This window comes from Manis javanica, chromosome 4 (genome assembly GCF_040802235.1).
Source record: "Manis javanica isolate MJ-LG chromosome 4, MJ_LKY, whole genome shotgun sequence".
NCBI classification, from domain to species: Eukaryota; Metazoa; Chordata; class Mammalia; order Pholidota; family Manidae; genus Manis; species Manis javanica.
In genome coordinates, this window is record NC_133159.1 from 130232696 (window position 1) to 130245149 (window position 12454).

At 51.0% G+C, this 12454-nt stretch overlaps 2 protein-coding genes across 2 annotated transcripts; one reads left to right on the plus strand and one right to left on the minus strand.

Moving 5' to 3' along the window:
• Positions 1-194: 194 nt before the first annotated feature.
• Positions 195-5285, minus strand: CHRNE (cholinergic receptor nicotinic epsilon subunit). The gene is made up of 13 exons (XM_017648297.3): positions 5105-5285; positions 4631-4738; positions 4219-4361; positions 4037-4081; positions 3809-3918; positions 3512-3667; positions 3181-3281; positions 2625-2825; positions 2435-2549; positions 1057-1171; positions 802-988; positions 608-714; positions 195-483 (listed from the first exon to the last, which is right to left on the minus strand). Exons 2-13 carry the CDS (start codon positions 4674-4676, stop codon positions 334-336), a joined length of 1476 nt encoding a protein of 491 aa, XP_017503786.1. The 5' UTR covers positions 4677-4738; positions 5105-5285; the 3' UTR covers positions 195-333.
• C4H17orf107 (chromosome 4 C17orf107 homolog) lies at positions 1030-2318 on the plus strand. Its single transcript, XM_017648298.3, is given in 5 exon segments — positions 1030-1393; positions 1395-1458; positions 1560-1668; positions 1671-1753; positions 1840-2318. Coding segments are annotated over 5 exon segments (588 nt in total). The 5' UTR covers positions 1030-1364; the 3' UTR covers positions 2143-2318.
• Positions 5286-12454: the final 7169 nt, after the last annotated feature.

The window sequence follows — 12454 nt, forward strand, 5'->3', positions numbered from 1 at the left end:
TGAGAGGCTCATAGGGCTTAGAGGGTCACATGAGGTTGGGGCCTGAGAAAAACCGGGAAGTCAGCAAGGCTGAGTCGAGGGTGGTTCTTGCTTTACAGAGGACTGGCTCCCAAGAGCCTGCCTCAACTGGCTGCCTCTGATCCCTGCTCCGCTGCTAGACTTACACATGCGCGTGCACGCACAACTCCTCTTGGGAAGTTTATAAAATACAGATTTATTATTCACAGGGGGAAAGGATCATAATACTGCAATGGCAACAACTTGTTTTGCGAAATCTCTTTCCTCCTGGAGATGGGTGGGAAGACTGAAATCAGGGCAGCCACAGGCTTAGGTCTACATACATGGTGGGTAGGGCAGTTCAGGTACTTTATTGAAGTAGCCCCCGAGAAAGATGAGGCTGGATCCTACGGTAAAGAGCACCAGAGCAGCCCAGAAGCAGACGTTGTCAAGGGCCTTACCCATGCGCACCCACTCGGACACCTCCTGTGGAAGGGGTGGGCACAAGCTGAGTCTATGAAGGCTGCAGGGACCTGCTGCATAACTGACAGCGGGTGGGAGAGGGGGGTTCTCCGCAGCGCCCCAGCCCTCCTCTCTGGCTCCTGCCCACCTCGCCGGTAGCCTCTTCGTTTCGCTTGCTTTCGGCCACGAAGTTCACAGCATCCACACAGCAGCGGATCTCGGGAGCGGCAGTGCCCAGGCTCTGGCAGAGGGCAGCTGGTGGGGGCAATACCGGGAATGGGTCATTAGGAGCCTCCCCAGCTGCGGGAGCCTCAGTTGGTCCGACCGGTCCGCTTTGCTCACCCGTCCAGGTCCCGTGCCGGTGTCTCTGCCCCTCAAACACGAGCTCGCTCCGCGGCTTTTTCAGTATCAGCTCCTCTGCGCGGAGCAGTATACGCAGGGACGACGCCCGCCTTGGGGACAAAGGGGCTCGGGGGACTTCGGGGGGCGCGTCCGACCCCAGGAGGTGCGGCAACAGCTCCAATAAGACCTGGGGGCGGGGCGCGGATTAGCTTCAAGCCCGGTCTCCCATGTTGGAACCGCCCACCCGACGCTTACGTGACGCAGCCGCGGGGACATAGCGTGAGTGGTGGGTGTCCGCAAAGACACGTTCAGCACGATGACGCAGTTCATGACAATGAGCGTGGCAACCACCATGACGAAAATGAGGTACCTGAAGAGTGCGGAGTGCGTGATGTCACATCACAGCTCCCCCACTTCCCCTGGCCCACAGAGGGCGCCGCTCGTTCTCTGACCTCACAGACGCACCCCACCCAAAAGGTGGAGATAGGCTCCTAGCTGCACCTCCTCTGCGGGGCCAGACGCGCCTCCTGGTCCCCCTCCTCCTCCTACCGCCGGTGGCAGCCATGAAGTGGACCCCCAGCTCCCTGGAAACTGCTATGGGTCTACTACTTCCACAGCTCCACGGAGGTGAGGCTATGCCAATGGCCCCGCCCAAAGGTGGCATCTTGAGACCTTCTGGGAAGGTCTCCAGCGCCCCCTCCCGTGACCTTTGCCCCATGACCCGATGACTCCACTGTCCCAGCTCCTTCTCCAGGCAGCCCTTTCAGCCCTTGCTTCTGTCTTCTCTGGAACTCGCTGTTGGTGCAGCCCATGAATATCTGAAGCAAAGTTTCAGTGAGCTGAAGTCTCTGGAGCCGCGGGAGCCAAAGAAGCCGCCCGCCCGAAGCCCACCCTGGGGCTGGTGCTAAGTGAAGCTGCGGCCAGTGTGAGCTTCGGCGCAACCTTGTTAGAGGTGGGGCACTGCGGGGGTTGAAGAGGGGCGGGCGAGGGGGACAAGCGACCTCTGCATCCCCGCCAACTCTTGTACCCTCACTACAGATCTTAGTCCTGTGGCTGCAGCAGGAGGTGCAGTGACTAGATGGCGGCGACGGCAGCTCGGGCCCAGCCCCAGAAGCTGGGGATCCGGGTGGAGCGCTGGCCCGGGCAGCCCTGGCCGCGGGGCAGGGGGCTCGGCAAGCCGGGGCTGCGGCGGGCAAGAGCGCCCGGCTTTTCCTCCACGGGCCGTGGCTGTGCATGTGTGGACGCGGGTTGCAGGGATCCGCCTCACTCCTGCAACAATGGCGACGCCAACTGGGCCTCTCAACCTCCGGGGAACCGTTGAGTTCGGGATGTGGGAGGTGAGTTTGGAGGCTAGAGGCGGCGGGGCTGGGAGTTACTGAGCTGGCCCACCCCCAACAGAGATATTCAGGAGACCTCAAGGTGGTGTCCAGCAGCAGTACGGAGGACGGGGGGCCAGAGAATCCACCACCGTCCCAGACACAACCAGCATTCAAATAAAGTCCGATACGGGAAAGACAGCCAAAGATTCTCCCAGAGTCGTTTGGTTTTGGCTCCGCCCCATGCCCACCTGGCTCCGCCCTAAACGCTGGCCACATCCCCACGTGGGCACCGCAGGGACCCACTCTGGCCTCACCTGCCCAGCATTGGCAAGCTCAGAGATGTCTCCGGGGTTTTCTGGGCAATTAGGAACAAGAAGACGGTCTGGGCGAGCAGGACGTTGATGGAGACCGTGCATTTCTGGCCGCCGGCTGGGGGAGCACATGTGAGAGCAGGCCCCGCCCAGCAGGAGCGAGCCGGGGGGTAGGGTCGGCGCAGCTGCTTACCTTGCGCCGGCAGGAAGTAGGCGAGCAGCACTAGTCCCGAGATGAGCACGCAGGGCACGATAATGTTAATGACGTAGAAGAGAGGCTTCCGGCGAATGATAAGTGTGTAGATGACGTCGGTGTCCCCCGGACCGTCAGCGAATTCCCCGTCTTGGTGGCGGATCGCCCCGGGGCAGAAATCGATTGCCCACTCGCCGTTCTCTGCGGGACGTGGGCGGTCAGCTCGCTTTTGGGGTGAGGCGCCCTGCCCCACTTTCCGGCCCCACACTGATCCCTGTAATTTAGGGCTGTGTGCACCAGGCTGGGTGGGGCAGGTGGTCTGGACGGTTTGAGTCATGGGCCGGCAGGATGAAGGGGGCATTCCCGGTGAGGGAATGGAAGGACCTCAAGCGAGGAAGCAAAGGCTAATCTGACCACGGAGAATGGTTTCAGGAAAGGGGCAGGTTCAGTTGCCAAAGTCAGTCCCCAGTATCGATGGCCTAGGACAACCCCATTCTGCAAGTCCTCTTCTGAACCCTGTCTAGAAGCGGGTTTTTCGGAGCAGAAAGGGCCTCACCAGTATAGGCCTCCGTGTCAATATCGATCTTGCTGATGGTCTCGCCTTCATCGTCCACGGCAAAGACGAACTCCACCTCCTTGGCATTGTACGTCTGCGAGCTGCGGAGCCGGGCCGGGGCCCAAACCCCAGGAGCTCGGACTCGGTCCTTGCCTCAGGCGCAGCCCTGGATGCTGCTATCTAGGTGGGACTAACGCCGCGCTTCATTGCCCAGGCCCCGGCTCCGCCCCTAATGCAAAGATCCGCCCCCAGGGTTATATATTCCCCATCAGGTCCTGCCCCCTGATCAGTAATCCTGTAACCGTGGGAGCCTTGGAGAAATTCTCCCTACCGGAAAATGAGAGAGCAGTTCTGCCAGTCGAAGGGGAAGTAGGTGACCTCAATGGCGCAGGTGCTGCGGTAGATGGCCGGGGGCAGCCAGCTCACGGAGCCACCCTCGTAGACCAGCACGTTGGCGTCGTAGGCCACGCCGAACTGGCCGTCAATGCTGTGGGCTCCAGGAAACCGAGCATTTGCACCGGTCTGCTGCCCCCTGGCCCCACAAGCACACAAGCAACCCCTTGCCCCATCCAGGGCCAGCCCAAGCCCCGCAGGCCTCAGATTCCCCCCAGTATGGCCACACCCTCACTTGTTTTCCAGCACAATCTCTGGTAGCCATACAAGTTCTGAAGGGACCCGCAAGGTTTCTATGCCCCCAAAGTCATCCTTGCTGTAGTTGAGTCGGTAATCTTGCCAGTCCTAAGGGTTAGAAATGGAAGGACATGCGCCCTTTATCTCCCACTTCGTGCCCACAAGGAGTCTGGGAGAAAGGGATCCCTTGGACAAGACCTCACAGTGTTTCCCAGATTTGACTCACAATTCCAATCCAGACGCTGGTGGTGAGGGTCTCCTCTTTCTCATTCTGCAGATGGGAGATTGGGGTGATTAAAGTGGGGTTCCAGGGCCAGCAGTGAGCTTTAGAACAGAACCTAGCCTTTGGGGCCAGAAGTGGGATTTTAGGCTCAGAGATGGTGCCAGGATTGGGTGGTAGTTTCTTACCAGTGAGATGAGATTGGTCAGGGTGACCTTGAGGGTGATGGTGACAGTGTCCTCAGGCTCCCTCACTGGCCGGCGTTCTGGATCATAGTTGTCAAAGAGATGGTGATAAAGACGCAGCTCCTCATTCTTCCCTTCCCCCCTGCCTGGGGATGGGGCCAAGAAGTGAGGTCAGGAGATGAAGAGGTCGTGGGACCTTTCCTCTCTGTGTCTGGGTCTGCGGAGGGCTGTGCTCTTCTGTGTCTGTCTCAGGCTCTATTTTTCCAGGTCTGTCTCCTGAACCAATGATACTGTGTCTGGGAACCGAATATTGCGTCTCAGTCTACATCTTGGTCTCTGTCTTTGTCCTGTCCCTTTACGTCAGCATCTCCGTGTGTGTGTCTGTTCGACCACCTCCCCTGACCCCTGTACATACCAAGGAGTTGCAAGAGGAGCAGGACCCCGAGCATATCCCCTGCCATCCCACTGTCTGGTCCTCGGGGTTATTCTGAGCTCTGGCAGGCTTGGAGTGGGGCAGGCCAGGCTGTGTGAGTGATGGGGAGGGGGGTGTTAGTTCCGGGCTGCCTTAGGGAACTGTCACATAATCCTTTTTCTACCCCTACTGCAGCCAGGAATGTCTTGGCTGCTACCAGAAGCAGCTGCCCCATCCTGAGTTCCCTGCCCCCACTCCATCCCAGCATCCTTTGCCTGGTCTTTGGCCAAATTGCCCTGCCACAGACCTGATCCTCTCACAACTGGAGCAGGCCCGATGCAGGTGGATAGGTCCTTTAAGAGCACCTGGAACCACCAGCCTGGCAGCAGGGGAAAGGGGATCCCGCTTTGAGCATGTGCTGGTGTCCTTTGTGTAAGCTGCTCTAGGCAGGTGACATTGTTTACCTCCCATACTCACCTGTGTGGAGCACAAATTATCACCAGGCACAGCCCCTTCAAGGTCACACAAATGCAGTTTCTGCCGGCAAAGTTTGGCAAAAGCAGTCTCCATAAGGACCTAGTAATGAGACAGGCTATCACCCCGGATTAGTCTGCAGTAACAGACTCCACTTGGCAAGGGAGACCATGCTGTAATATAGGGCACACCTCCTCCCATAACCTTGTGCCCAAGCCTGCCTTCCCCCAACCCCTCACTGGCCAGACACTAGTTTCTCCTTGCCTCTCCCTGCTGCCACCTTGTGGCCCCAGGAGATAGTACTGTCTTCCTCCAACATACACGTTAATTGATCCTCTCAACGTTTCTTAAAGTCGTCCCTGACCGCCCTAATCAGTCGCCCTAATTATTATTCATATTCCTAGGCTCTATTCCCAAAGAATCCTGATTTAGGAGGATGGCAGAGATGGGATGCCAGGAATCTGTTTCCTTACAGAGCAGGAGATGCTGGACTAAGCACCTTATAAGCCTTACCCATTGCTGCCTCCCACCAACCCAGCAAAGCAGCTGCCATCATCCTGAATGTATGAAAGAGTACTCTAAGGTCAGGTCTAAAGTCATACAAGTAGATTGGCAGTAATGCATGATATTTATCAAGCAGCTTTATTGATCATATACACCTGTGTTCATTTTACACTTCACAAAACACTTCTGTGTCCATTTTGGGGTCTCCTTCCTCTACCTGTGAAGTCCCTCATAATTGCCACCGTGCTGTAGGATGTCAAAGACCAGAGGGTCCATGAAGCTCGTCCATTTCCCACACATCCCTGAAGCCTCGTTTCCACGACTAAGTTCTTACCATTCCATGTTTTCCACTTCGGAGACCCCCAGAAAGAATATTTGGCCCAGCCCACATCCTTGCACATGGCTGATACATGTATCAGCTCTAAAATTTGCACTGTGGCTTATTCCACAGCCTGTGGGGCAAAGCCTAGGCAAAAAGTTGTGACTAGTGCAGGTATTTACTCCTGCGTTAATGGGCACCTACAAGGCTCCCTGTGCAGGGTCAGACACTATGATTAGAGGATGAATAAGACATGGCCTCAAGGAGGCGGGAGAGACATATCAACAGTGACACCAGGACTGACAAAAATGTAAAAAGCAGGAGCCATGGAAGCTGTAGGTAGGGGTAGGGTACCATGTCACTTAGCTTCTTCCTGTTACAAGAACCAGAGCCCCAAGCCAAGTTTCCTGTGGGCCTACCCATGGACTGGGCAAACTGGACCAGTGTTAGAGGCCAAGGCAGCCCCCACCTTCCCTGCCTCTGTCTGCTCTGTGCACTCTCACTCCTGACCAGCCTGCCTTTCCTCTCGTCCTCATATATCCCCTTTCTGCTGTGCCGTTTCTGTGTCATTTCACCTTGGTCTTGATCCCAAATCGACCTCTTGGATTCTCTGTGCAGATGCAGCCAATTCAACCTTTTCTCTCGTTGCTTTCTGCCTGATGCCATGGGGCTGTGGGTGCAGGATGGAAAGGTCATGACGTTGGCGTAAGACTGCCCAAGGCAGGTGGCTGTGGCCACACACACAGCCAGCGCCTTCCATGCCTTCCCAACCCAGTCCACTTCCTATATATTTAGTTTCCAGAACACCCTGCCATGGTCCCAAAGAGAATGGGACCAACTGAAAAATTCACTGTATCTTTCCCAGCAGGATGGAAACTTGATGTCCTACTTCCAAACGTGATTGTGGCAGGGGCCTTCCATAAACCTCTCAACCTCAGAGTCCACTGTCCTCAGGTTTACACACAGTCTCCTCCAGGGGTGATTTCCACACATTCTCCAAACTATGGGTGAAATCCTCAATTTAATCACCGTGACTACATCATGTATAGTGTGTCACATATGCACATACCCCACATCATATAAAATACAATAGTAGGGCAAGACCACCTTTGGCCCAACAACCTGCCTGTGGGAGAGAGCAGTTTGGGGATAGAGGGAGAGTGAGTAGAAATACGCATCCCTTGATGCGCAAGCCCCCTGTATTGCAGCTTGGGACATTGGCCTTGGGCAGGCATCGCATGCCCCGGAAGAGCATCAGCCGCAGAGGCCGTACCTGTGTACCAGCCAGCTGTACCTCGAGAGCGGAGGTCTTGCTCAGATCAGTGAGTCCCAGGGGCATCTCTTGCAGAGTCAACACGACAGGAAACCCCCCGGGGAGTCTGCAGCAGGGCATCTGAGCCACTGTCTTTTACGTGGTGCTCAGGATGACTCAGGCCTGGGTGTTGTAGTTCTGTAATGAAAAATCCACAGAGCCTTAGTGGGCTGCCTCACAGTTTTGCTTCTGGGGACACCTTGAGTTCCAAGCTAGACTCAAAGATCTCAGCTCAACGGGAAGCCCCTTGCTTTACCTACTGGTTCTTGGCTGGCCCCTCAGAACAGCTGCAGCTGCCCCCTCGACCAGGCCTCCCAGGCTTCTCCTTTCTAGCTGTCCGTACCCTCAGATTGGAAATGTCCCCTAGGGGGTCTGACAAGGGCTCCCTGTGCCTGCAGTAGAAATGTTCTTTATTCTTTGGTGAGCCAGGGGTGGGGGTTTGGCTGAGCCAGGACAGGGAGGTATAGCAGACACTATCTCCCTCATTGGAACCTAAGCTCTCTGTTTGCTGAGACCTTACTGGTTTGCTGTGTACAAGGTACATGGTACAGAGCCTGGCACATAATAGGTGCTCAATAAGTATTTACTGGATAAATGAATGAGAGTAAACAAAAGAATGAATGTGTTATCTTCCCAGCACCCTCCCTCCTACTGAGAACTGTTCCCCAACCATGTGGCTAGAGGATCTGCCAGGTACTTAGAGACCCCCACCCACTGGCCAGAACTGATGGGCCCAGTGGAGGACACCTGACCCAAGTGAGGCCAAAGAGTCTTTCCCTGACATTTTTGTCAAGCAAGAATCAGAAGTCAGTCTCTGCTGTAGGATCTGCAAGAGGAAATTTAGATGCATCAGGCAGCTACATTCATTCCTCACCTTTTACGTGGAGAAAGAGAGAATGCAAGTGATACACAAGGACAAGCAGAGACAAGCGAGAGCCTTCAGCACCCCAACCCCTGATCCCAGAAATGCCAGAGACCCAGCTGCCCTTGTCTCCTCCCCTCCTGCAGGTTAGTTGCCTAGCACTTCCTGTGAATGAGGTGCCTCAGCATCTTTCCAATAAATCCCCCTTTTCTTGGCTTAAAAATACAAGACTGAAAAAATAACAAAGTAGTATAATGAAAACAAAAAATGCCCCATAACACAATACCTATAAAAGCTCTTCTGATAATAAAGTAACACATGCCATCACTAGAAAAATTGAAGAGTACAGAAAGACAATGAAAATCAAAGGCTTTCCTCTCTCCAGCCAGTCCTTCTCCCCAAAGGTTACCAGCTTCTGTAAAATGTAAACCTTTCTAGACTTAAGGTCCAGCGTTTGTATGTATGTGGAAATATATTCATGTGTACAAAAAGCATCTGACTGTTTATAATTCTGCAGGGTTTTTTTTTAATATTGTAGAGATTGGCCCATATCAGCATCTACAGGTCTTTCTCTTCTTTTTAACTCTGTAGTGTTCCACCGCATGAATGTGCCATAATAAGTTATTCTTGTCCAAAGGAGAGATATTTAAGGCATTTAAGAGACATTTTTAAAAGCCATTCTCGTTTTTGCAATTATACTATGTAACGTGAACCACTTAATGCACTTTGCTTTGGCATACTTAGGAAATATATCCACGGGGTAAATTCCTAGCAGTGAAATTGCTGGGGCAAAGAATTCATGCATTAAAAAAAGTTCTGATGTTTCTTGCCAAATTGTTCTCCAAAAACCATGCACCCACTTAGGTTCACACCAAGAGAGTATGAGAATAAGTGTTCCCTTATAACCTCCCCAGGACAGAAAATTATCCAACTTTAAAATTTGTGCCAAACCCATAGGTGAAAACTGCTATCTCATTATTAGGATTTACATGTCTTGATGAAGAAGGTTAAGCTTTTTTCCCAACAGTTGTCCTGCCTATCCACATGTTTCTTTTTCTGCAAACTGCCTATTCATATCAGTGAAACAAAATGCTATGTGTTCCACTATACGAGAATCTGCAATACAATGAGGATGAAGTAACACATTAATGTAAAAGATAAGGCTCAATCAAATACATCTGTTGGGACGACTGGAAAACCGGTTGTCAAAATAACCACCAGACCCTCATCCCTGCCTGCCAGGAGGTGGGTCACAAACTTGAGTGTAAAATGAAGCCAAGAAAGTCCAAGAATAAAAATCAAGATCGGTGTCTTCACTATCTCAGAGGGAAGAAGGCCTTCCTTCCCTTCCCTGGAGCCCAAAATCAGCATAAAGAAAAGACAAGCATATGGACAACTTCTGTAGGATCAAAAATATTAAACCAAAGGCAAGCAAATGACAGACTGGGAGGAAATCTCTGCAGCCAGTGGTTCACTTGCTCCTTTCATAAAGCACTGGGAGAAAGCCATGGAAAGCCAACAGGTGGTGGACTCACTGGAGCTGCTGGTTCTCTCCTCAAAGGTGAAAGCATGGCTGGGACACTGAGAAGCCCTTGAAAAGAGAGAAGGTGGTGGGTTCTAGCATTGGAGGGAAGCTGCAGAGCAGGGCAGGAGGGTGGCTGGCTCCTTGGAAAGATGGAATGGGTAAAGACTCATAATAACTTCAGAACGACGGGGAGGGAGGAGAGAGGGAGAGATGGGAGAGAGAAGAGGTGGCGGCGGCTCAGTGGTCCCCATGGAGACCTGCGGGACTGAGCGCAGCCAGGAGTCCCCAGGGCCCAGGAGGAGGTGTTCGCCCTTCCCCGGCGACAACTGCTTTAACTTGGGTACAGAAAACCAAAGTCCTGGGGACTTATCGGTACAGGAAAGAAAGTCCATGCTGGCCATCTTGTTGAAGGAGAGCTCAAGTCAGCTCCTCACTTCCCAGTGCTGGAAGACAAGGACATAAATGGAGAAGGGCAGCCTATTAGCAGCCAAGACTGGACAGCAGGTCGCGGGAGGCGTCTGACACACAGGCTTGGCTGCAGAGAGCAGAAGATGGTGGTGGACAAGGTGATGCAAGGATTCCCCCGACGCTGAGAGTCCAGGAAGAAAAGGCTCCAGTCAGAGAAAAACTGCTAAGAACTCCCAGTTCCGAACCAGCCCAGTGATATGAGAATCCTCAGACAAGAGGGATGCAGAAAACAATCATAAAACCATGCATGGTTAGATCCAGAGATTCATACTCCTAAACTCTTACTGGGTTTGGATGCTTTTAGTATTAATGCTTCGTATTTATGCTATTAATATGAAAAGTAAGTGGGACTCAACTTTTTAACCAAGTGGAGTGGAAAATGGACAACCCCTTTGGAAAATTGACAATCTTTTATAAAATTAAGCACGCATCTTCCCCCTCTACCAAGGAATTCCATTCCTAGTTGTTCATCCAAGAGAAAGGAGAGCATAACCTTCAAAGATGTGCACACAAGCCAGATCAGTGGGTGCTTGGTTGGGAGGACTGAGCAGGAAATGGCACAGCGGGGCTGATGGAAGTGTCGGGTCTTGATGGAGGCAGTGAGTACATGAGGGGCACATTTGCTGAGACCCATGGAACTGAACACCTGAGCTCTGTGTATTTCTCTGTATTTAAATTATTACCTGATTTTTTTAAGTCAGTTTTAGAATTTTAAAATAAGACATATTATTTAAATGCACATTGGAGGACTACTGTAGAGCCTAGACTTTGGCAGTCTGATTCTTAAAGGCCATTTAAAATAATTATAAACTTTCAGATGCCATGGGCTGCACTTTGATGGCAACAGTTGTATAAAATATAGAACGAATACAGTCCCCACCTTCCTTTTATACTAGCACTGTCACCTTTTGACTCCTCATACAATTATGGGGGATACACTTTGGACACAGGTAATGGTTTTGTGAAATTTTTATTTTGTGGCTGCTGATTTGATCTTTTTCTTGTCCTTTATTTTCCTTATAAAAGTTCCCTTGGGACTGCGATGAGCTCATGAAAAAACTTTTCCTTTAATATTCTTTTTTGGAGTAGAACTACTTGACGTGAATATTTCTCCTGCCGATAATATATTCTAAGTCAATGATGACAAAATATTAGGTATTCTTAGTTTACTGTTAATGATTCTATTCTAGTTTTTTGAGCCAAAGCAACATAAGAGCAGATATGTTCACACCTGTTAGGGCTGATTACACTCTCCTGCCTTTGAAAGCAGGCTTTGTGTTAGTTGGATTATATAGGACATTACATTTCAATCAAATGTGCCCAGTTCTTATAGGAGAAATTAATTTTTCTGATCATTTCATCCTTTCTATTTAAGACTATGTAAAGCTGATTTTTTGAAGAAATACAAAGTCAGAGTTAAATTAACCTTCTCCCGTGGTCTAAATATAGAGAAAACAAATTCTTAATTTTGATTCTTTCCTCATCCACATCATCTGAACAGGAGGAAAGGCTTTATTGAGCAGGAATGTGAAGCCAGAAATTCTCTTCACTTTCTCCCAAGGCTGGGTTATTTATTTATTTAATTTATTCATTACTAAAAATAAGTGCTACTTTATATACAAAAAAGAGGAAAATACCAATAAGCTGAAGCTGAGAGAAGTGGTGGGATGGTAATGAAAGTTCTCACAGTGACCCTATGTCCAGGTAGCTTTATAGGTGGATTCTACCAAGCTTTCAAGGAGCAGATCATCTGTATTTTATACAAGTTGTTCCAGGAAATAGAAAAAGGAGGCAAGCCAACTAGTCTGATGAAGTTTTTACTTCAGCTAAGGACAGCACAAGAAAATAAAAAATAAGGCCTCATTCACTTATAAACATAAATTGTGAAAATCCCAAATAAAACATGAACCAGCCCAATCCAAAAGTTTATTGAAAAAGAAATTGTCCAACCTGACTTGACAAGTGTATCCCAGAAATGCAGGTATGATGTGCATTTCTACCTTCCAGATGGAGCCCCATCTTGCAGGGAGCAGTGTGTGCCCAGCCCCAAGGATGAGTCACAGTCAGTCACAGCCATCCCCATCTCCTTTGCCAGACACTCAGAGCATAACCCTCCCTCGCAGCCAAAGGCAGCATGATCCACTTCTGACCAGTGGCACTGGAAGTTGGCTCCGGAAGGGCTTCTGGGAAAGTCTGTCCCTTTGCTGGTAAAAAGAGGGTCACTTAATGTCACACAATTCTCTGCTTCAGCAGGGGCAATACAGTCTTCAGAAGTGCCATCTTCTCAGCAAATGTGCAGGTAGTATTTTGGCAGGATCATTGCTAATACTGTAATAAAAGGGCACTAGAGGAAGCATATAAAA